Below are 25,588 nucleotides of genomic sequence, written 5' to 3'. Positions count from 1 at the left end.
GGAGCGGAAAGGCCCATCGGGTTTGTTTCACGCACGCTCACAGCTGTGGAAAAGAACTATTCACAGCTTGATAAAGAGGGGTTGGCCATTATATTTGGAGTAAAGAAATTCCATAAGTACATATATGGGAGGAAGTTTGTAATCAGTACTGACCACAAGCCTCTTATTAGCTTACTGAATGAGATGAAAGCGGTGCCTCAAATGGCATCACAGAGAATAATGAGATGGGCAGTAATACTAAGAGCCTATGAATATGTGATCACGTACAGAGCGGGCAAGGAAAACGGGAACGCGGATGCTCTCAGCCGCCTGCCCCTCTCAAAATCTCCTCGCAGTACTTCCCCTGAGGAGCACGTCCTGATGCTGGATCAGGAGATCAGTCCCCTGATGACTTCAGCGCAAATCCAGGGCTGGACAGCCAAGGACCCCGTTCTGTCAAGGGTCCGTGAGTATGTGTTGAAAGGCTGGCCAGATCACCGTGAGGGACCGGAGTTCGCGCCGTACAGACAGAGACAGCACGAGCTCAGTGTCCAAGATGGGGAGCACGCATCATAGTCCCAGAGCGGGGACGCTCTACTTTGATGGAACAGTTGCATCAATCACACCCAGGAATGGCTAGAATGAAAGGACTGGCTAGGAGCTACCTGTGGTGGCCTAACTTGGATGCTGAAATTGAGTCAAAGGTAAAGTCATGCACTATATGTCAGGAACAGAGGAAAGCACCTGCCGGGGCACCACTCCATCCCTGGGAGTGGCCCAGCAAACCCTGGAGGAGAATTCACATAGACTATGCGGGACCTTTTATGGGCAAAATGTTTTTGTTGCTGGTTGACGCTCACTCAAAGTGGATCGACGTTTATCCAGTGAGCTCTGCAACGACTGATGCCACACTGAATTGTCTCAGGAACAGCTTCAGCACGCATGGCATTCCAGAAATGATTGTATCCGACAATGCAGTGTTTTGTTAGTGAAGGGAGCAAAGAATTCATGGTAAGGAATGGAATCACACATGTCACCTCGGCTCCATATCACCCAGCCTCAAATGAGTTAGCCGAGCAAGCCGTGCAGGCTTTTAAGGAGCTCATGAGGAAGAGCTCAGGTGACACCCTGGAGACCAAGCTCAATAGAGCCTCGTTTAGTTATTGTATAACACCCCAAGCTACCACGGGGCTTTCTCCGGCTGAGTTGATGATGGGGAGAAAGTTGCAGTGCACGTTAGACCTGATACACCCAGATTTCAAAAGCAAGGTTGAGACAAAACAAACAAACCAAAAAGCGTACCATGACAAACATACTAAAGCTCGCCATTTCGCCATAGGGGACTCTGTGTATACCTGGAACTTCGGTTATGGACCTAAATGGATACCAGGACTAATCCAGGACATTACAGGACCGGTGTCGTACTCCGTGTTACTAGGGGATGGTCGAGGGGTTTGTCGGCATGTGGATCAGCTTTTCAGCCGGCAGCAGGGGGAACTGCCTCAGATGGAACAAAGGGCAGTAGAGGAGGCTGTTTCAGGACCCAGCACGGCTTATAAGGTGCCAGTGGACACTGGTACTGCCAGGCCACAGCGGGACAGAGTAAAACCAACATCAGAGACTACTCCAATCTCAAGTGCGAATGAATCTGAGAATCCACCACAAGTGGAATTAAGACGTTCACAAAGGATTCGCAAGCAACCAGAAAGACTTATATAAACCTGTTAAATTAGTCAGGGGTTAACCATGGTTAGAGCATACTGGTTAATTAAAATGTAGTACCTAGTAAGGGTTATTGTTTAAGAATTGCATACGGCAATCTTAAGGGGGGAGGAGTGTAGTAACCTGGGAGGTTATGAGTAACCTGATCCACCAGGTGGTGCTGTGGCAATTGTTCTCCTGAGTTAAGTCTGATCTGTACTGGTTGTACTCTTTGTTTTTGCTGCCTCATGGCAGAAGCTTTTATGTGCAAGTGTTGATTAAACCATGTTAAGGAGTTAACCGGTGTCTGTCTCCATCTATGGCCACCTCAAGATACCACAGGGTCGATTAGGCTTATATTCGCTGGAGTTTAGAAGAATGAGAGGGGATCTCATTGAAACTTATAAAATTCTAACAGGACTAGACAGACTAGATGCAGGAAGGCTGTTCCCGATGGTGGAGGAGTCCAGAACCAGGGGTCACAGTCTAAGGATAAAGGGGTAAGCCATTTAGGACTGAGGTGAGGAGGAATTTCTTCACCCAGAAAGTGGTGAACCTGTGGAATTCTCTACCACAGAAGACAGTTGAGGCCAATTCATTAAATATATTCAAGAAGGAGTTAGATATATTTCTTAAGGCTAAGGGGATCAAAGGATATGGGGAGAAAGCAGGGACAGGGTACTGAAGTTGGATGATCAGCCATGATCGCTTTGAATGGCAGAGCAGGCTCGAGGGGCTGAATGGCCTACTCCTGCACCTGTCTATGTTTCTATGATATGTTTCAATACAGATATTAGTGAAACAACACTCCAAAAACCAAAACAGAGAATAGAAAGGAAAACTGAAAAAAAATCCCTACAAAATCTATTTTAAAAGGGCTTACAAAAGAGTAAAACACTACTCAATATCAACATGAAGTGTGGAAAAATAGCTGAAAAATGACAAGTTGAATATTTGCCTGCTGTAGAACAGTCGAATTGATGCTATTGTATAAGAAAAACCAAGGTGTAAAGCCTTGTATGCATCGATGGGGCTGGGGGATGAGAAGGCAGCAAGCACATGACTTATGAGGATAACAGTCCTAAAGGAACAGTATCTTACAAATCCTTATTTGGATGATTATTCATTTTTATTCAGTGGATACACAAATGAGAAAGAACCATTTTCCCTTCCTTTTTGTCACTCAAATTTTTTTTTTTTAAGCAACGATAGGGGGAAAAAAACATTAACTTTTCAGAAGAATACAAATACAGGTTTCATAATACAAAACTATTAAATTTTGCAGTAATTATGTCATCATACAACTGAAAGTAACTTCCTGGTTGCAGATATTGGCAATAACACCCACCGCCAAAAATTGCTCTCCACACAGCAAGTCAGACTTGATTTTTAATGATTAGTACATAATGGTTCTTTGCTTTCAGTTTTTACTTCAGAAAATTAAATTCAAGAAAAAATGAATGATGCATTTTCCAGGTAGAAATTCAATGTTACCAAAATTTTGCAAAAATTACTACATGCTTATTTGCATAGTTGCTTCCCAGTTAGACAGTGCTTTTAAAATACTTGTTTCTAATCTTATTTATAAATTTAAAATAAAATTGGAAAAAATACAAAATTCTGTAATATTTTCTCTTATTTAGATTTTTTTCCCTAATGTCTGATAAGGGAATCCAGGTAGCTTCAGGACACCAGCTTTGAATTAGATCAAACTAGTGCTATATGCTAACTGGATACAGCATAGAGGAGATTGCAGTTGAAATAGAAAGATTGGGAAAAAGATGAGGCACCGTGGAGAAAAAGAAATTTGAGTGGAAAAGAAAGGGGAAGATGACCAAACTGGCAGCAGAGGGATGTAAGTAAATAATCATCTGTTGTGACTTACCTTTTGATGGCATATTGGAGAGGAAATGAGGGAAAGTACTAGACTATACTGGATGAAATCTTGATGTGCAGCTGAAAGAGGTGCACAAAAAAAATTCTAGTGGCATTCACAAAAATCGTAAAATGAGGGAACAGCACAAGTTGGGAAGTTTTTCAATTTTTGGGTGATAAATATTAGGAAAGCGTAGAAGCTGAAATCAAAGAACCATTCAAGTAACACAGCTATACACAGCTACAAATTTGTCAGTGGCAGAGATGATAATTAAAGTAATCTCCCCCAAGATCTAACAGATAACCAGCCTCTCAAAGCTTGGCCTTTGTGGTTTACAATATCATTAGAACTCTTAATGCGATTTTCTTGTAATCACACCCCAATCACCCATTATTCTTTGGATAAAAAATTGATCGCTCATATTAACTCAGTGGAGAGAATTAAAGAACATATACAAAACAGTGCTGCCCCTTCCGTGCAATGGATTTATAAAGTACAGAATTATAAAATGTAACATTGTACAGTTTGCACTGCAAGTACAAAAATCTATCGCAATCTTACCCCATTGTGAAATGCACATTAAACTCTGGAGCCATTTATCCCATTAAGTGTTTCACTCTTGCACCATATTCTCTAAAACTTTGTACATAAATGACTGTGTAGTGTGACTTTCCTTGCAATGTAAGTTTGCATCACATTCAGAAATTCGAGATAAGTTTTAATATCCTTTATCAAGGTATTTTATGAAATTTTAATGGTACTAGGTTTTATTAAAATATTAATTTCATTTATTACCATTATAAGGCCAGAGCTAGTTAAAACTGCTTAGAATTACAAACCTACAAAAAAATGTATTAACAATATATACAGAAAATTACCTACTCCACTAAACACACTAGAAAATGTACCATAAATTTATCTCTAATAAAAAATGTCAAACTAACATACATTGGAGTTTCTTTGTATATCTGAATCAATTATTTTGTGAAGTATACAATATACTACAACACTGAAATAGCACAACTGTCTAAAATATGTGATCTCAATCGCACTTACAGTCCCATTTAACAGATTGTTTCTGCAGAGGTGGTCTGTTTACCAGATTTTCTCTGTTGATCTTTTTCTTTCTTTTGAATCTTCTCTCTTTGTTTTTCTACTTTCTCTTGTGCTTTCTTCATTTCTTTAAGCTTTTTCTTTATGATGGCACGATCATTTTGACTGGCAACACCTAAAGCCTGAAAAGTCAATCAAAGTACAACAAAATGTAGTAAATTGTAACACTTGATCTTACTACATGCAAAATCTATATATCATACTAAACACTCTACAAATTGAATGTTCTACTTTTACATTGACAGGGCTAGTAGTGCAAGTATGGAAACTAGGTTCTTCATTCACAATGGAAAAAGCCTAGGCTAGTATACTCTGCATCTACTGAATGCAAGATCTTTCAGGTGGGTGCATCAACTGCTGCAATCAACTTGTGGTGCAACATTTTCCAGGAAAGGTAAAAGCCCATTCTACTATCAATAACCACTGAGAAAGAGGCAGGCTGGCAGGCTTTTTCAGCTGGAGGGGTGGGGAGGGGGAGGGTGGGGGAAATGTGGCTGAGCCAGAAAACTCTCTTAGCAAAGGAGGGGGGGGGGGGGGGGGGGTGCAGGAAACCATTGCAACAGGGGACCTTCTGTTTTGCTGCTTCTTGCCTGTCTTCCTAAAATTGACATACAATTCCAGCTCCTGGTTCAGTTTGCGAGATACAGAAGCATCTCTCTCAACAGGGGGACCAGAGACGCCTACCAACATAGTCAGGAAATGAAAACGCTCTATACAATATTGCTGCTGCCAACTCGGACCACGCAAGGGGAAAGCACCCAAGGCCATGAGGAAAAGTTGGAGGCTCAGGGAACAATAAGGCTGTGTTTCAAAAACAGAGACTTTATTTCACCCAAAAATAATGAACCTTTCTAATGACTAAGGAGAGATTGATCACTGTTGAAAAAAAATCAACTCCTGCTTTTATGTTCCTTTTTAAAAATGGAATACAGTAACCCTACCACTTGGAACATTTAATAAATCTATACATCTAGGAAAATTGGGACTCCACATTTAACAAACTATATTTATTAATAATTTCAGTAAAATTTAAATCTACATCTGTGTACTATTCAGTTGCTATTTTATGATTAATAACTTATGATTTAAAAAAGTCACACTCTTATGCACATTGCACCCTTTTGTATAAAAAGTGCATGTGGCATAACTAAGGCATAAACACACCCATGAAGGTCCTTTGTTTTCCAACTGCAGTGTTCGACACTGCTGGAAACTTGAACCAGTGGCCAGTTACCTTCTTTGTTAAGAAGGCAACTCTTAGCTATCTTCGGCAAGAAGGTGCAGGGCGTACTTATGACAAAGGATGACAGCCAAGTTGGAGTGGCTAATGACATCTGTGCTATGAGTGATCAAGCCAAGGCACTCAGCCACAAAAAGGATATTGCCAAGCACGAAGCCCAGGACTGGACTTGTCTCCTAGCAGGGAAAACTTGATGGCAGATGATATCTGGTCTCTACAGCTGAAGTCAAAGCAACAAGCTAATACCTGGTAGTCACCACTCCACCAACTTGCCTCCTGTGGTTTACCTCCATGGCACTGCCCTAGCTTAATTCGACTCCTGCTTGTCCTAACACAATCAGCACATTTCCTGTAATGGCATTTCAACATCCTATTATGGCAACATTGGGTGTGGCCCAAGGCTCTATACGTAGCCCTCATCATTTGCAAGTCTACATGCTGTCTCAGTGACATGAGTCTTCGGCATGGGTTCAGCTTTCAGAAGTATGCTGGCAAAAATCCAGCTTTACACCTCTGCTACCATTCTTGACTCCTCAACCAGCAGTGTGCTGTCTTGAGTGCTTCGTTAACATGAAGTTCTGGTTAAGCAATAACTTCCTTCAACTCAACATTGGAAAGACCAAAGGCACTATGTTCAGTTCCTGCCTAAAACTCCACATTTTACCACCGACTCACTCTCTCTAGCAATTCCCTCGGATTAAGCCTGACAGTTTGCAATCTGTGTCCTGCTAGAACCTGAACTGAAATCCCATATCCTTGCCAACACCAAGACTGCCTATTTGCACCTCAGCAACATTGCCCACCTCTGCTCCTACTTCCCCACTGCTGCTTAAATGCTTACCCAAACCTTTCTAAACTCAATTAATAAAAGTACAATTGGGCCCTGTGCTGGCCAACATTCACTGGCTTCCTATCTATCTAAGCATGAATTACAAAATCTTTGTCTTCATCTGCAAATTTTTCCATAGCTTTGCCCCTCCCTACCTCTGCAACCTGTTCCTGTATGCACAATCTGCTCCCAATTCTGCCGTCCTTTGCACCCCCTGCTCTACTTTCAGCTAAAACTTCAGCAGTTTCAGCTTCATACTCTGAACACTCTCTCGAAGTCCCTCTGCCTGGCAGTCTCTCCCCTTCAATACCCTCATCAACATCAACCTCTTATTCTTGCTTTCAATCAACACCCCAATTCTTCTCCCTGCATTTCTCAATCTCTGGTTATTTTACACCGTTGGGATGTTTTATGATGTTAAAAATGCTATACAAGTGAAAGTTGTTCAGGTTACTGCAAAGGGAAGGAGAGCAAAAGGCCTTTAACTTGGTACCTAGAAGCACAAACGTTTACAATACAGAAGGATTCCACGTCTGTGCCAACTCTTTCCTAGAGCAGTGTTCAATTGCCCAGTCTCTCCTCTGCTTCAAATATTCATCCGGTTTTCTCTTAAAAGATGCAATTATCTCTGCCTCAATCATTCCCTAGCAAAGTATTCCATGCTCCCAATGACGCTTTGCATAAAGATATTTCTCTTCATTCTGTGACAGTTTTAAATTGATGACCCCTCGTCACTGAATTCCCAACCAGAGAAAATAATCTTTCTCTATTCACCCTATCAAAACTATTCATAATTTAAAAAAGCTTTATTAAATTCCTCAGGCTTACTTGTTGCAGTAGAAATAGCCCCAGTATTTCAATATCCATAACTATATTTTTCAATTCCTGCCATCATCCTGGTGAATTTATGCCAAATGCTCTATGGTTTTAATGTCCTTTCTATATTGGGGTGCACAAAACTGCCAGTACTGTAACTGTAGCCTTACGCTTTACACAGATAATGGCCTGGAGTTTCCGCTCGATTGTGCTATTTTTTTCAGCGCAATTTGCCTGAAATAGGCGTAGCCAGCGCAAAATAAATCACAATTTTAAATACAAATTGAGTCTCCGCGATCTTTTGCGGTAGTTTGAAAAACATCGCGCTAGAAGCAGGTCCCGCCCACTAAACTGGTCATGCCCCCAGGGTAAATTAATCACCATTGGGAGCTTCCGCTAATTGCACTCGTTTGTGGAGGCTCTAAAAATTAAGTTGGATCTTTTATGTGCAAGGACACTAATAGGTACGTTTTAAAAGGTTTTGAATGTAATTTTTAAGAAACTGATTACTGTACCCCAATATAACGAAGAGTTTTTTGAATATTTTCTAAAAAGTCATTTTCAGTCATTTAAAAGCAGGTTACTCACAGGTGGTGGATTGACACTGATTAAAAATGCTTATTGTTTGTGATAAACCCATTTTCAGCTGTATTAATAAAACTTCACCAAGTTACCACTCTTAAATATATCAAGGAATATTTTTTAAAGTAATTTTTTTTTGCCCGATTGCGTTGGTTCATGGCACATTTTGCATTCGGCGATATGCAAATAAGTTTGAGCAGAAACACGGAGGAAAAAACACTTTTTCAAAACAGGCGTAGTTTTGGGTGCAATTTGCGCTAGGATTGCCGATTTCGCCCAAAGTGGAAACTCTACCCCTATTTCTTTGCTTTCCCCTATTCAGAAAATCAAAAGTACTATTGGTCTTATTTTATGGCTTTATTTACTTTCAGGGAATTATAGAAGAATCCCCAGGAGTGTCTGTTCTTCCATGCCCTAGTGTCATTCCATTGATTGTATACTCAGAATCCTTGTTTTTCTTCCCAAAATGTATTATCTTGCACATATTCACCTTAAATTGCATCTGCCGCCTGTCTACCCATTCCGTTAACCTGTATGTTTTCCTGAAGTCTTTTACAGTTGTTTATCAAATTTTGAGATTATGTTCCCTATACTTAAAACTTCTATATATACCAAGAACAAAGCTCTGACCCCTGAAGGACACCACTTCCAACCCTTCACCAGTCCAAACAAACCTAACTGTCAACCAATTTTCTATTTGTGCTGCTATAGCTCCTCTTAGATCACACCCCTGAATTTTTCTGACAAGTTCCTTCTAAGCTACCTTATTGAAGGCCTTCTGAAAATCCATATATGCTAGATCTACTACATTCCTTTATTTATCCAGCAGTCATTTCTTCCAAAGAAACTATTAAACTTGTCAACCATGCTTGCCGTCCTTGATTAACCCATGCATTTCTAAATACTTACTAACTTTACCTCAAATTATCAATCCTAAGAGTTGGCCCACAACTGATGTTATACTAACAGGTCTACAGTTACCTAGTTTATCCTTCCCTCCCTTCTTTAACAAAGTATTAGCTTGGCTACTGTCCAGTTCAATGAAACAATTTCCATTTTTGAGGATTGAAAAATTGTAGGCAGTTTCTGCTATCTTCGGACTTTTTTCAACAGCCAAGGATGCATGCCATCAGGGCCCTGCAACTCACCCTGTTTTATTTCTTTATTTTTTAAAGAACATTTCCTTTTCTAGTTATCTCCAGCAATTTATGTTAAACTTGTAAACAGTGATGCAAAATCTTTACCTAACTACATCTCCGCCAACATTTACCATCATGCTATTAGATTCTCTCATTCATTACGAGCAGTCCTACCCTCTCCAACAATCTTTTACTTTTCATCATCTTATAAAAGTCCTTGGGGGAAAAATTCAGTTGTTTGCACCTCCCGTTAGCGCCTTAAGAGGGCGCTAATGGGGCGCAAAGCAACTAGCGCCCGGGCGCAAAGCAACTAACGCCCGGGCGCGGCGATGTTTGCGCCGCTCGCGAAATTAACTAGACATTTTGCGGCAGTGCTAAACACTACCACCTCGATCTCCTGTGCCGGAAGATTGTGACGTCAGTCGAGTGCGCAACGCCCCGTTAGCACCCTGGACCAGATATTGAGTGGCGCCCCCTGCCTTACCGCCTGCCGCTAGCGACGACAGGTTGAGGGGAGCGTTATGCTGTCAGAAAGGGACTAGGGGAGCAATATTTAAAGGCGACCACTTCCTGCCTTTTTTTGTCGGTGACATTTTTGCACCACGCATTCTGAGTGAGAGCGAGAGAGAGAGCGAGAGCGAGCGAGACTGACTTCTGGAGGGATTCAACGCTGTGTGAAGGAGTTTTGAGTACTGAGCAGCACTTTGCAGGTTTATTTTGATTTGTCCTTCCTTGCTTCGCCAGTGCTCTGAGGTAGCGCCTCGCTCCTCGGCCTTTGCGCCTTAAGACAGGTGTGAAGTGCCTGATTTAGCGCTCCAATCACCTCCAGGGGCGATAAAAACCAAGTTTGCTGTTGGAGGTGATAATTAGCGCCAGGCGCTAAACTTTGCGCACGGCTGATAATGGCGCCCAAACGGGGCGATACTGAATTTCTCCCCCCTTATGATTTCCTTTAACATTTGTCTATTAGCCTTTTTCACAGACAACACTTTCTACATTCATGACTATCTTTAGTATTGTTAACCCTAATTTCATCATATGCCTCCCTTTTAAGTTTCAGTTTAGTTTTAATCTCTCTAGTAAACTAAAATGGCAGGGGGTTGGGAACCTGAGCAGGGAGACAAAGGAAAGGAAAACAGGGATAAAAGCAAAAGATAGGAAGGAGAAAAACAAAAGTGGCAGTCAGAGAAATCAACGGTTTAAATCAAACGTGGCCACAGTAAATAATAATTCTAATAGGTCTAAGAGCGTTAAAAAAACAAGCCTGAAGGCTTTGTGTCTTAATGCGAGGAGCATTTGTAATAAGGTGGATGAATTGGCTGCGCAAATAGAGGTAAACGAATATAATTTGGTTGGGATTACGGAAACGTGGCTCAAGGATGGCCAAGACTGGGAACACAACATCCAGGGGTATTCGATATTCAGGAAAGATAGGCAAAAAGGAAAGGGAGGTGGGGTAGCATTACTGGTTAAAGAAGGGATTAACACAATTGTAATGAAGGATATTAGCTCTGATGATGTGGAATCCGTATGGGTAGAATTGAGAAATACCAAGGGGAAAAAAACATTAGTGGGAGTGGTATATAGACCTCCAAACAGTAAGGCGGAGGTTGGGGATGGCATTAAAAGGGAAATTAAAGAAGCGTGCAATAAGGGCACAGCAGTCATCATGGGTGACTTTAATTTACATATAGATTGGGCCAACCAAATTAGTAACAATACTGTGGAGGAGGAATTCCTGGAGTGTTTACGGGATGGTTTCCTGGACCAATATGTCGAGGAACCAACCAGAGATCAGGCCATCTTAGACTGGGTATTATGTAACGAGAAAGGATTAATTAGCAATCTTGTTGTACGAGGCCCCTTGGGTCAGAGCGATCATAATATGATCGAATTCTTCATTAAGATGGAGAATGAAGTAGTCGACTCAGAGGCTAGGGTCCTGAATTTAAATAAAGGAAACTACGATGGTCTGAGGCGCGAGTTGGGTAGGATTGATTGGGGAATGTCACTCAAAGGGTTGACGGTGGATAGGCAATGGCAAACATTCAAAGACCGAATGGATGAACTACAGAATTTGTTCATCCCAGTTTGGCATAAAAATAAAAAAGTGACTCAACCGTGGCTAACAAGGGAAATTAGGGATAGCATAAGATCCAAGGAGAGGACATATAAATTGGCTAGAAAAAGCAATAATCCTGAGGATTGGGAGCAGTTTAGGAGTCAACAAAGGGATTAATTAAGAAAGGGAAAATAGAATATGAGAGTAAGCTAGCAGGGAACATAAAAACTGACTGTAAAAGCTTTTATAGATATGTGAAGAGAAAAAGATTGGTGAAGTCAAGCGTAGGTCCCTTACAGTCAGAATCAGGGGAATTTACAATGGGAAACAAGGAAATGTCAGACCAACTAAATACATACTTTGGTTCTGTCTTCACAAAGGAGGACACAAATAACCTCCCAGAGATACCGGGGAACATAGGGTCTGATGAAAGGGAGGAACTGAAAGAAATCAGTATTTGTAGGGAAATGGTGTTAGGAAAATTGATGGGACTGAAGGCCGATAAATCCCCAGGGCCTGATGGTCTACATCCCAGGGTACTTAAGGAAGTGGCCCTGGAAATAGTAGATGCATTGCTGGTCATCTTCCAGAACTTGATAGGCTCTGGAATGGTACCCATGGATTGGAGGGTAGCTAATGTTACCCCACTACTCAAAAAATATGGTAGAGAAAAAGCGGGGAATTATAGACCGGTAAGCCTGACATCGGTAGTTGGGAAAATGCTAGAGTCTATTATAAAAGATGTAATAGCAGAGCACTTGGAAAGCAGTGACAGGATCAGACAAAGTCAACATGGATTTACAAAAGGTAAATCATGCTTGACTAATCTACTGGAATTTTTTGAGGATGTAACTGGTAAAATAGATAAGGGAGAACCAGTGGATGTGGTGTATTTGGACTTTCAGAAGGCTTTCGATAAGGTCCCACATAAGAGATTAGCGTGCAAAATTAAGGCACATGGGATTGGGGGCAAGGTATTGACTTGGATAGAGAACTGGTTGGCGGACAGAAAGCAAAGAGTTGGAATAAACGGGTCGTTTTCCGAGTGGCAGGCAGTGACTAGTGGGGTACCGCAAGGATCGGTCCTAGGACCCCAGCTGTTCACAATATATATTAATGATCTGGACGAGGGAATTGGATGTAATATCTCCAAATTTGCAGACAACACAAAGCTGGGTGGGAGGGTAAGCGGTGAGGAGGATGTCGTGAAACTCCAGTACAATTTGGACAGGTTGGGTGATTGGGCAGAAACATGGCAAATGCACTATAATGTGGATAAATGTGAGGTTATCCACTTTGGTGGCAAAAACAGGAAGGCAGATTATTTGAATGGCAATAGATTGGGAGAAGGGGAAGTGCAAAGAGACCTGGGTGTTATTGTGCACCAGTCGCTGAAGATAAGCATGCAGATGCAGCAGGCGGTTAAGAAGGCAAATGGTATGTTGGCTTTCGTAGCAAGAGGGTCCGAGTACAGGAACAAGGACGTCTTGCTACAGTTGTACAGGGCCTTGGTGAGACCGCACCTTGAGTATTGTGTGCAGTTTTGGTCACCTTACCTGAGGAAGGACGTTCTTGCCATGGAGGGAGTGCAGCGAAGATTCACCAGGCTGATACCTGGGATGGCAGGAATGACGTATGAGGAGAGATTGTGTCGATTGGGCTTATACTCACTGGAGTTTAGAAGATTGAGAGGGGATCTCATCGAAACCTATAAAATTCTGTCAGGTCTGGACAGACTAGATGCAGGAAGGATGTTTCTGATGGCCGGGGAGTCCAGAACCAGGGGTCATAGTCTAAGGATAAGGGGTAAGCCATTTAGGACTGAAATGAGGAGGAATTTCTTCACCCAGAGAGTGGTGAACCTGTGAACCAGTTCATTAAATATATTCAAGAGTTGGATATATTTCTTGAGGCTAAAGGGATCAAGGGATATGGGGAGAAGGCAGGGACAGGGTACTGAATTCGGATGATCAGCCATGATCTCATTGAATGGCGGAGCAGGCTCGAAGGGCCGAATGGCCTACTCCTGCTCCTATCTTCTATGTCTATGTTTCTATGTATCAAAATTCCGATCTTTGACACACCCCTTTTAAGTTTTATTTATTTTGTACTCTAGCAATCTCATTTAAAGAATTCCCACTGATCTATCAACCACTTGCTGACTTTCTCGTCCAGTTAATTTGAGTCAGATCCCTTATCTGACTGAACTTTGCCTTTTTCTAGTTCAGCACACTATCTTTGATTTTTCATTATCCTTTTCTATTCTTAGATTGCACTTAACCATATTGTGCTTGCTATTTCCAATTGTTCTCTTACTTATCAGTTTGTTGGCCTGCAAAGTACACCTATTTCTTAACGCTATCCATATGGATTCCATCTTAATGTAACCCCCTAGAGCGTCCTTACATTTTAGCACTATGCTAGAATCCTTTACACTGCCACCTTCTACACCAGCCCCCCTCTCCATTTCTCCTGAAAATGTACCTAAGAATAATAAGTTCCCAGTCCTGTCCAAAACTAAGTCAGATCTCCCTTATAGATATTATTATATCTTATCCCTCCATCTATATTACAAATCTGAACGTGTGTGTGCACTAACTGTCCGTGCCACGTTTTTGTCCTACATTTTATGTCAACTTTTCCCATTATAATTTGCTATACCCACACAGTTACCCAGAATCTTACCTAAGACGACACACTTTCTATGGGAGCCTAATGAATGCTAACCGACTATCTGACTTTGGAGCATCACAGCCAAGTCTAATCCTACTGATGTCCATACATATAAGCATTTTCTAGCATGAATCAATGAAGAGCTATCAGTAGGAAAAGCCAGCCTGATTGTTTTTACTCCATGTCCTGAGGATGGAAGGATTTAGCCTGGAAGCGTCCTGGTCCATACAACCACAATTCATGCTTCCACTAATGTAATATTTAACGTGCACATTCAGTAGTTCCACTACTGTAATACAGTTTATCTTTAATAAATCTAACAAGATTTAGCAGGCATTGTGGATGAACTTGTAATACTGTACCTTAAGTCTACTGCTATCTAGCTGCATGAGTTGTTCTCCATCAATGTTTTTAGATACAAATTCTGTAGTGTATTGCTCTAAATTCATTCCCATCAGCCAATGACAGACTTGTTGGGTTGTCCACTCAGAAACAGCTCGATTTTGCCACTGGTTTTGTTTCCCTGTTGTTGCTTGATCATCAAGTATCTGTTTAGACAAGATAAATAAAATCATAAGAACAGAAGAATCAGGAACAGGAATAGGCCATACGACCACTTGAGCCTGCTCCGCCGTTTAATAATATCATGGCTGATCTTCGATTTAACTCCACTTTCCTGCCCGATCTCCATATCCCTTGATTACCCTAGAGTCCAAAAATCTATTGATCTCAGCCTTGAATTTACTCAACGATTCAGCAGCCACAGCTCTTTGGGGTAGCGAATGGGTGCAGTATATAGTCTTTTCATCCTGTAAATGGGGCACAATGCAATTCTAAGCTCCTCACTTACAAAGCTTTGGGTGATCAGAAATTGAGATGTCAGTTCTGGGGAATGGAATACTTTTCATTATGAGCACTCAGTACCAGACCCACTGCTATTCCCTTCTCTTATATTTTCACATAGATACCACTACCAATGATAAAAATTGTTATAAAACATATATGGCTACAAATTACAATACTTCTGTTAGTGCATATAGTGAAACATTTATACTATTATATGCTTTTTATGTGCCTAGCAATGTTAAGAGACTATACATTGTGCCATTTGCTATTATACATTATGGTATTACTTCTATGTGTTGAGCTAATCTACAGAACAAACAGGAAACTGTTCAACCTCCGTTGCCTCCAATCCAGATCCAAGGTTGTCCCATCCTCTGTCATCGAATTACAGTATGCAGACGACGCTTGCGTCTGCGCACACTCTGAGGCCGAACCGCACCGAAGCGTACGAGAGCATGGGCCTTACACTAAACATCCGTAAGACAAAGGTCCTCTACCAACCTGTCCCCGCCACACAGTACTGCTCCCTGATTATCAAAATCCATGACAAGGCCTTGGACAACGTGGACCACTTTCCATACCTCGGGAGCCTACTGTCAACAAGGGCAGACGTCGATGACGAAGTCCAACACTGCCTTCAGTGTGCCAGTGCAGCCTTCGGTCGCCTGAGGAAGAGTGTGTTTGAAGACCAGGACTTCAAACCCAGCACCAAGCTCATGGTCTACAGAGCAGTAGTGATACCCGCCCTCCTGTATGCTTCAGAGACATGGACCATGTACAGCAGGCACCTCAAAGCACTGGAGTGGTACCACCAACACTGCCTCCGCACGATCCTACAAATCCATTGGCAGGATAGGCGCACCAACATTAGTGTTCTCGCTCAGGCCAACATCCCCAACATCGAAGCTTTGACCACGCTCGATCAGCTCCGATGGACGGGCCACATCGTCTGCATGCCCGATACGAGACTCCCAAAACAAGCGCTCTACTCGGAGCTCCGACACGGCAAGAGAGCCCCAGGTGGGTAGAGGAAACGCTTCAAGGGCACCCTCAAAGCCTCCTTGAAAAAGTGCAACATCCCCACCGACACCTGGGAATCCCTGGCCCAAGACCGCACAAAGTGGAGGAGAAGCATCTGGGAAGGCGCCGAACACCTCGAGTCTCTTCGCCGGGAGCAAGCGGAAGCCAAGCGCAAACAGCGGAAGGAGCGCACGTCAACCCAAGCACCTCACCCACCCGTTCAACCACCGTCTGCCCCGCCTGAGACTGTAGGTCGTGCATTGGACTCATCAGTCACCTGAGAACTCATTTTTAGTGTGGAAACAAGTCATCCTCTGTTCCGAGGGACTGCCTAAGAAAAAGATTACTTCTATTACTTAAAATGAAAAAAGAAAATGATAAAGTATGTGCTGGTGTTAAGTAATATAACATTTATCTACAATTCTCTCATTGATGCAACATCTCAAAGAAATAGGAGTATATCAACGTATTATTGTCACTAGAGATGGGATTCTGAAGACTTACATAATCAGTTCAGGAGCAGTAATTCCCATAGCACTTGTAATCCTAAATTGCCAGATACACATAGGCAGATAAAAGTGTGTGTTTATATAGTGCCTTATCACGTCTCAAACAATTCAAAGTAGCTTACATTCCAATTAATTACTTTGAAAGACATCAACTTATGCAGGCAAATGTGGCAGGCATTTTTGCACACTGCAAGATGCCAGTAAAAGCAATGATATGATGAGTTGATCAGTTTTTAGTTGAAGGAAGAATGTTGACCAGACACAAGAAGGACTCCCTATTCTTCTTCAGTCAAATAGGGCTATTTACATTCACCTGAACTATTCAAACTAGCAGCTTAGCATTTCATCTAAAGGATGGCACCTCTAACAATTTAGCACCCTTTCAGAACTGTACTGGAATATCAACTTAGATTCAAGTCCTAGAGTGGAGATTAAACCCACAAACTCTGACTCAGAGGCAAAGTTCTAGCAATTGACCTAATCCAACAGCTGTTAGCTTTGACAGAACCAACAATATGTTGGCCAAAGAAATAGCCCCTCAAGTAGACTGCACTATAACTTTTCCAGGTGGATGCTACCCCTTCACCCAATATTCTAACCCCTAATTAGTAATTGTTTCTTGTGGAAACAAAGTTCCAAGTGAACTAAAATACCTACCAAAATGAATGTAAACTTCAAATTTTATCTACACAGAAAGCTCAACCTCTACACATTAACCAAATTATGCTTACTTTCCATATAAAAAAAAATTAACAAAATGTTTCCTGATTTCCTGAGACAAGTGATGCTGAAATGTAATTTTCAGCAAAGGATGGAGTTGAAGAATTGCCCTATATAAATGCCAACCAAGATAAGATAGGTCACTAAAGCGGCAGCTTACTAATCACCAAAATAAGGGCTTGTAAGGTCAAAGTGTCAAGAGATTTATGATCATTTGAGCATATAGATTCCAGCATTTATGATATTATTTTGTTCGAAATGCTGCTTGGAATTGACTCTGCACACACCTTTCATAAAACTAGACAAGAGGTGCATACCAACTGCCGTTCCTGCCCAAGGCAGATGAATAAAGAGAGCAATCACATGAACATTTAAACCAGGAAAAAGGTACTTAGGGCGCGATCTTGCCAGCCCTGGGGAGGCGGGACTGCCGGGAAAATGGCAGAATCTGGGGGCGGGTGCCCATCCCACCTGCGTGCCATCTTGCCAGGTGGGTGGGTGGCTGACTTGCGTCGGGTCCAGTCTCTGGAGGCGGAAAGGGGATTACAGCCACTTAACTGCCTGTTAACAGGCAGATAAGAGGATTATCCCCATTTTCCCCACACAAGTGCAGGCTTTTTAAAGGCTGCGAACCTGCCAGGGTCACCGAGGCGAGCAGTGGGTCTGCGGGGTGCAAAAATGCGCTGTGAAGGTAAGTGATGGGTGCAAGTGTGGAGAGGTGAGTATGTGAGGTAAGTGGAAAGTGTTAGAAAAAGTTTACTCACCTTTGTTTCTTCCTGCAGGCTTCAATCGTTGGGGATGCGGAGAGTCTCGCACCTCCGCGGCAGAGATGACAGATGGCTGCTGCATTCGCCAATGCAACAACCATCTAATTTCTGCTCACGAGAGGTTTGGTGAGTCTTGAATTCAAGAACTCATCAAACTACAGAGAATGTCAGTGTTTGACAGCTTCACAGAGCTGTTAAACGATGACAATTTATGTCAAAATTTTTTGACTAATGAAACGTCATACGCTGACGGTCTCTGTAACCGGCTTCCCCTTAATTGGCCTGCTAAGCCCGCTGGGCTGGCTTAACAAGGTCAATCAAGGGAAAATAGCGTGGGTTGGCCAGAAGTCAATGGAGGCGGGACTAAAACCCTACAAGTGGGAGTCCTGCCTCCAAAAGTTCCCCATTGGCAAAATCCAACCCGTAGTTTCAGTAACCTTTGCAAAATATTTGAAATTACTTAATTATCACATCCCAAAGAGCTGTAATAATGATCCTGGCAGTTGGAAGAATGTCTTCCATTTAACATTATAAGCTTTCAGCATTCTGGATACATAAAGTCAGCATTACTGAGCTGGCCTGCTCATAGTCATACCATCTGGCTCTTCAGCTAGACCTAGACCCATGTCTCAGCTAGCAAGAAATTATGCAAATGACCATGATGTCCTCAGTTAGAATCTTGAAAAGAAACTTTACTATGAAAACAAATGCAGCAAAACCATACAGGAATTTCCCATTCCAGGAGAACTGAGTGACACTGTCCTTCCTGGTAATAGTCCACTTTCCTCAAATGAAGTTTTCCTCTACATTCCAACTACATCAACCTTCTTTCCTTCTGGATTGTTGCTTAGAAATTCATGTTATAAACTAATGCAACAAATAAATGCATCTTAAACAGTAAATGAACATACTCCACCATGAAGTGTGAAACAACAGATATAATCTGCACTGAAATGTTGACAACCTAAGCAGAAAAACAATACATCTTGCAAATATTTAATATCCTGTGCTCACAAGCTAACAGAAAAGACTTCCTCATTTGTATAAAGAAAAGACAAGAAAAAGATTGGAATAAAAAAAAAGCTTTTATTTAAAATACAAAAAGATGAAATCTAGAGAATATAATTGAAAGAATAGGAACAGAATTGTTTTCTGTACACTACCTTTGTGTTACTCCAAACTCAAACAGGACAGTTATTCAATTAAACTGCTCTGGGAGTAAAGCTGGCACCATATCACATCTTTTGCATAAACTATTTCTGCAAAGGAAGTGAAGATACATAACGATAGTGTCTTTCAGTCCCCTATACATTCCTTCCAGTGCTAACGTACAGCATCAAAAACAGTTGTAAAGACATCAGGACCACTATTCTATTAATTATTCAAATACAAACCTGCATGCACTTTCATTGTAAGAAAGGGATAAATAGCAATTATTTCCAACTTACTTTATTTCTAGGCTTCTCTTTGTCCTGTTCACAAGAGATGTCATGTGAACTTGAAGGTGAGTGAAGGCTGCTGTTGGAAGAGGCAGCTTCCTTACGACTATCCCCAAACCACGAAAAAGGCATGCAAGTTGGTATGGATGTGACTGAATCTGCAGCAGAAAGGTTACCACCTGAGCGCTCAAGCATTTCTTTTGATCCCCTGTCACACAAAACAGACAAAATATTGTATAGAAATCATCCTTTATATGTTAATATGAATGGAATAACAGAATAAGAGAACTATATGCAACATCTCAATCCTATCAAAACTATTAACAACTTTGTAAATGCAAGATGCATGCAAACTCTACTGTTAATAATGATTTAGTCAACCATCAGGTTACACAATTCTCACAAATATTTGAATATTAACTGCTTCAAATATTCAGATTTTAAAAGATTAACCATTGTGTAATTATAGCAGAATACCTGCTATCAAGTGACGTTCTACGATCATCTTTATCTAATTTCTTGCCTCTTCCGCCAGATTTTCTTAATCCACTTTTTAAAAAAAGGGGCAGGGAAGGAAAGGAGGAAAAAAGTTATAACAATAGAAATCATTGTACATATTCACAAGCGTAGCTAATCAACAAATATTGCCTATTAACAATAAAAAATAAATTATGTTCTGAATTTTCAATTTTTGTCTCGCTTTCTTTAGTCCCCTCTGTGACTAAAATCATGTTCTACAAAAGGTGCTTTCACATTGCTATTTCTTTAGCTTGTATCACAGAAGAAAAAGTGGGTCTATGATTCTGCTGCTGAGATAACAGTGTCAGATTTAGGAGTACAAATCACAGGGAGCCAGCACACAGACAGTGTTCCCCACAATCCCAATTAACCAAGTGAGTGAATGGGTACTTGCCCTAAAGCCTCCAGCAATACTACACTGTGAAAGTGGCCCAGGTGACTCACTGCTGTCATTTTTTTTCTAAAACCCAATACCTCAGACAGCTCAGCAGGTTTTAATCAGTTTTAAAACTTAAAAAATCTAGGTTACGGACCAAGGCCTAATACCAAGCTCAGTATACGGTTTATACATTTTATTCGAATTGAATTTGCTTACTTCAATGTATTGTTAGTGTTGGAAGCCAGACTTAAAAAAAAAAATCAGACTAGAGAGATCAAACAATGCTTATAGTGAGATTCAAGAGTGAATACTGGCAGACTATTCAATTATTTAAGAGTCAATCCGGAATCAATTTTCAGGCCACACACATACATTTTCAACAGGAGTTCTGGAAAGGGATCAGGAATGGGATCTGTGGCCGATCTTTACTGCCCTAAACTTGACAAAGACAAGAATTTTGAAATTGACATGCTGGGGCAACAGGAGCTTGGATAAGATGGGCAAAGGGAGTGCAGATGAGAATCAAAGAGGAGGCATTCTGGATAAGTTGAAGTTTGTGGAGGGTTAATGTGGAGAGGACAGCTAGAAGGGTGTTGGAGAAGTCGAGCCTTGAAGCAATAAAGGCATGGACTAAAGTTTTGGGAGCAGAAGGGAAGGGAAGCATGCAATACTACTTAGATGAAAGAAATTGAGTTTAGTCACAGAATGGATATGGAGAGGGAAACTTAAGCTCAGGGTCAAGCAGGCCAAGGTTCAACACTTTGACTGCGCTTGAAATGTCACCCGACGGTAATATTAATTGCATCCAATATTAAATGATTACAATGACAATCCTACAAAAAGATTTCCTGTAAGCAATGGAGATCATACCCAAAATCAGCAAATCTTCTTTTGGGTTTTCCTGATGTATTTTCATTTCCGTAGGATGGTTCTTCTTCACTTTTCTTGTCTTCTGTGAATATAAAATAATTTGGCCTAATTTTTCCCCCATTAATATTTTTGTTTTTCCAAGTTATCAGTATAATAATCAAGAAAGTGCACAAGGCACAGCGGTGTATGGTAATCAAAAAATAGAAGTACAATTTGAAAAAAATGCTTCAAACTATATTCTGATTTACATGCTAAAAGTTACAAGCGCAGTTAATACAACAAATAACCACTAAATCAAACACTACAAACGGAATAGGTTTTAGGGCAACCACAAGTTGTGACTGACGCTAAGTAAATGCAAGTCTTTCTTTCTCACACCAGACGGCTTCAGTTTCAATTAATCTGACTGAATGAATATGATTTTCATCTTGCACCAGCTCTTTAGGAGGAAGAGAGAACTGGGATTGGGATCCAGTGCAGAGACTAACACAGTTCATTGCACGCACAATTGTAGAATTTTTCCCTTCTCCTGAAGTTGATAACGCATGCTGGATAATAATTCCACTGGCACCAATCACTCTCCAAAATCCTACCCAAATGGCCATTTTTTGTGGGTGAACCTAGACAATGAATGCCGACAGGCTACTGCATCATGCAGCGCATCACAGCCAACCGTTTCTATCATCTTATGTGCACTTTCCAACAAGCATCACTGGATAGCAATCAGAAAAGGTGGCTCTTATTTTCCTCTCACTAGCCCAGAAGTACTGAGGCCAACTGAAGTGCCTCTAGTGCCATCTTGGTTGAGATCAGCTACTTTGCTCAGATTAATTGAAACTGAAGCCTTCTTGTGTGAGAAAGAAAGATGCGCATGTATATAGCGTCGGTTACAACCTCAGGACATCCCAAAGCACTTTACAGCCAATTAAGTACTATTTGAAGTGTAGTCACTGTTGTAATGCAGAAAATGTGGCAGCCAATTTGCACACAGCAAGTTCTCACATACAAAGTGATAACGACCAGATACTCTGTTTTAGTGATGTTGGTTAAGGGATAAATATTGGCCAAAACACCACGGAGAACACCCTGCTCTACTTCAAAATAGTGTCGTAGGATCATCTGTCCACCAGAGTGGGCAGATGGGGCCTCGATATAACATCTCATCTGAAAGACAGCACCTCCAACAGTGCAGCACTCCCTCAGTACTGCACTGGCATGTTAGCTTAGGTTTTGTGCTCAAGTCTCTGGAACAGGAATTGAACCTCCAACATTTTGATTCAAAGGCAAGAGTGCTACCTACTGAGCCACGACCAACACCGAGCACATTAACCTTTCTACATGTCGTGGCTAAAGAGTTGGTGTAGGGGGGAGGGTTTTACTTTCCTGGATCACTGGGCCTGCTTCTGGGAAAGGTGGGACTTGTACAAGTCGGACGGGTTGCACCTGAACCAGAGCGGGACAAATATCCTTGCGGGGAGGTTTGCTAGCACTGTTGGGGGGGGGGTTTAAACTAACTTGGCAGGGGGATGGGATACAGAGGGGAGCTGAAATAGGGGGGGGATGTGCTGCCAATTATAGAGAAAAAAACAAGTCAGCTTGGTAGACAGGGCAAATATATAAGGGCAAGGCTGGATGGCATCTATTTTAATGCAAGGAGTCTTGCAAATAAGGTGGATGAACTGAAGGTGTTGATAAACACATGGGAGTATGATATTGTTGCTATCACGGAGACATGGTTGAGGGAAGGGCAAGACTGGCAGCTCAATATTCCGGGGTACAGAATCTTCAGGCGAGACAGAGGGGGAGGTATAAGAGGAGGGGGTGTCGCAATATTAATTAAGGAGTCAATTACTGCAGTAAGGAGGGATGATATATTAGCAGGGTCCTCTAATGAGGCCATATGGGTGGAGCTTAAAAACAAAAAGGGGGCAAGCACTTTGCTGGGAGTGTATTATAGGCCTCCAAACAGTCAGGGGGAGATAGAGGAACAGATATGTAGGCAAATCTCAGAGAAATGTGCAAATAATAGGGTAATAATAATGGGGGATTTCAACTTCCCCAATATTAACTGGGATAGTCAGAATGTGAAAGGCTCAGAGGGTGTAGAATTCTTAAAGTGCATCCAGGAGAGCTTTTTGAGCCAGCATGTAGAAAGTCCTACAAGAGAGGGGGCGGTACTGGACCTAATTCTAGGGAATGTGGCCGGCCAAGTGGAAAAAGTGCTAGTAGGTGAGCACTTTGGTGATAGTGACCATAATATGGTAAGATTTAAGGTGGCCATGGAAAAGGACAGGGATGGGCCGGAAATAAAGGTTCTAAATTGGGGGAAGGCCGATTTTAATAGGATAAGGCAGGATCTGGCCAAAATGGACTGGGATCAGCTACTTGTAGGAAAATCCGCATCGGAGCAATGGGAGGCTTTCAGAAGGGAGATTGAGATCATACAATGGCAACATGTTCCCGTAAAGGTCAAGGGTGGTTCCAAAAACCACAGGGAACCTTGGATGTCAGGGGATATACGAGAATGGATTAGGAAAAAAAGGAGGGCTTTTGGTAGATACAAAAGGCTAAAGACGGAGGAAGCCCTAGAGGAGTACAAAAAGTGCAGGGGGATACTTAAAAAAGAAATTAGGAGATCAAGGAGGGGCCATGAAATAACACTGGCAAGCAAAATCCGAAGATGTTTTATAAGTATATTAAGGGTAAGAGGATAACTAGGGAAAAAATAGGGCCCATTAGGGACAAAAGTGGCAATCTGTGTGTGGAGCCGGAAGATGTAGGAGGGGTTCTAAATGAATTTTTTGCATCTGTTTTCACTATGGAGAAGGACGATGTAGACATAGAAATAGGGCGGGGGGACTGTGATATGCTCGAACATATTAACATCGAGAGGGAGGAGGTATTGGCGGTTTTAGCTGGCCTAAAAATGGATAAATCCCCAGGCCCGGATGAAATGTATCCCAGGCTGCTGTGTGAGGCAAAGGAGGAGATTGCGGGGGCTCTAACACATATATTCAGGACCTCTCTGGCCACAGGGGATGTGCCAGAGGACTGGAGAACCGCTAATGTAGTACCATTATTCAAGAAGGGTAGTAGGGAAAAACCGGGGAACTACAGGCCAGTGAGCCTAACATCAGTGGTAGGAAAATTATTGGAAAAAATCCTGAGGGACAAAATTTGTCTCCACTTGGAGAGGCAAGGATTAATCAGGGATAGTCAACATGGCTTTGTCAAGGGAAGATCATGTCTGACTAATTTGATTGAATTTTTTGAGGGGGTGACTAGGTGTGTGGATGAGGGTAACGCAGTGGATGTGGTATACATGGATTTCAGTAAGGCCTTCGATAAAGTCCCGCACAGGAGACTGGTCAAGAAGGTAAGAGCCCATGGAATCCAGGGTGCCTTGGCACATTGGATACAAAACTGGCTTAGTGGCAGAAGGCAGAGGGTGATGGTCGAAGGTTGTTTTTGTGACTGGAAGCCTGTGGCCAGTGGGGTACCACAAGGATCGGTGCTGGGTCCCTTGCTGTTTGTGGTCTACATTAATGACTTGGATATGAATGTAAAGGGTATGATCAGTAAGTTCGCGGATGATACAAAAATTGGTAGGGTGGTAAATAGCGAGGAGGGTAGCCTCAGTCTGCAGGACGATATAGATGGGTTGGTCAGATGGGCGGAACAGTGGCAAATGGAATTTAACCCGGAAAAGTGCGAGGTGATGCACTTTGGGGGGACTAACAAGGCAAAGGAATACACAATGAATGGAAAGACCCTAGGCAAGACGGAGGGTCAGAGGGATCTGGGTGTGCAAGTACACAGATCCCTGAAGGCGGCGGAACAGGTGGATAAGGTGGTAAAAAAGGCATATGGGATACTTGCCTTCATTAGCCGAGGCATTGAATATAAGAGCAAGGAGGTTATGATGGAGCTGTATAAAACACTGGTTAGGCCACAGCTGGAATATTGTGTGCAGTTCTGGTCGCCACACTACAGGAAGGATGTGATCGCGTTAGAGAGGGTGCAGAGGAGGTTCACCAGGATGTTACCAGGGCTGGAGCGCTTCAGCTATGAAGAGAGACTGGGCAGGTTGGGTTTGTTTTCCTTGGAGCTGAGGAGGCTGAGGGGGGACATGATTGAGGTGTACAAAATTATGAGGGGCATAGATAGGATGGATGCTGAGGAGCTTTTTCCCTTAGTAGAGGGGTCAATAACTAGGGGGCATAGATTCAAGGTAAAGGGCGGGAGGTTTAGAGGGGATTTGAGAAAGAACTTTTTCACCCAGAGGGTGGTTGGAGTCTGGAACTCACTGCCTGAAAGGGTTGTGGAGGCAGAAACCCTCACAACATTTAAGAAGCATTTGGATGTGCACTTGAAATGCCATAGCATACAAGGCTACGGGCCAAATGCTGGAATATGGGATTAGATTAGACAGGGCTTGATGGCCGGCGCGGACACGATGGGCCGAAGGGCCTCTATCCGTGCTGTATTACTCTATGACTCTATGTCCTG

General features: G+C 42.1%; 1 protein-coding gene across 2 annotated transcripts in view; it reads right to left on the bottom strand.

The window, feature by feature from the left end:
- Positions 1–2,787: 2,787 nt before the first annotated feature.
- Positions 2,788–25,588, bottom strand: part of LOC147120366 (neurabin-1-like) — a 98,064-nt gene continuing 75,263 nt past the window's right edge. For both annotated transcript variants that reach the window (XM_085986193.1, XM_085986192.1), the window contains exons 14-18: positions 21,080–21,161; positions 19,789–19,860; positions 19,321–19,519; positions 14,373–14,558; positions 2,788–4,791 (exon numbers count right to left, since the gene is read on the bottom strand). In XM_085986193.1, the coding sequence (XP_085842319.1) occupies positions 4,621–4,791; positions 14,373–14,558; positions 19,321–19,519; positions 19,789–19,860; positions 21,080–21,161 (710 nt within the window). In that variant the 3' untranslated portion in view covers positions 2,788–4,620. The remainder of the gene's footprint in view (positions 4,792–14,372; positions 14,559–19,320; positions 19,520–19,788; positions 19,861–21,079; positions 21,162–25,588) is intronic.

The sequence above is a fragment of the Somniosus microcephalus genome, chromosome 4 (genome assembly GCF_052327205.1).
Source record: "Somniosus microcephalus isolate GS21.2 chromosome 4, FLI_Smic_1.0, whole genome shotgun sequence".
Lineage (NCBI taxonomy): Eukaryota > Metazoa > Chordata > Chondrichthyes > Squaliformes > Somniosidae > Somniosus > Somniosus microcephalus.
The sequence above is the reverse complement of the archived record's forward strand: the minus strand, read 5'-3'. Positions and strand labels throughout refer to the sequence as shown.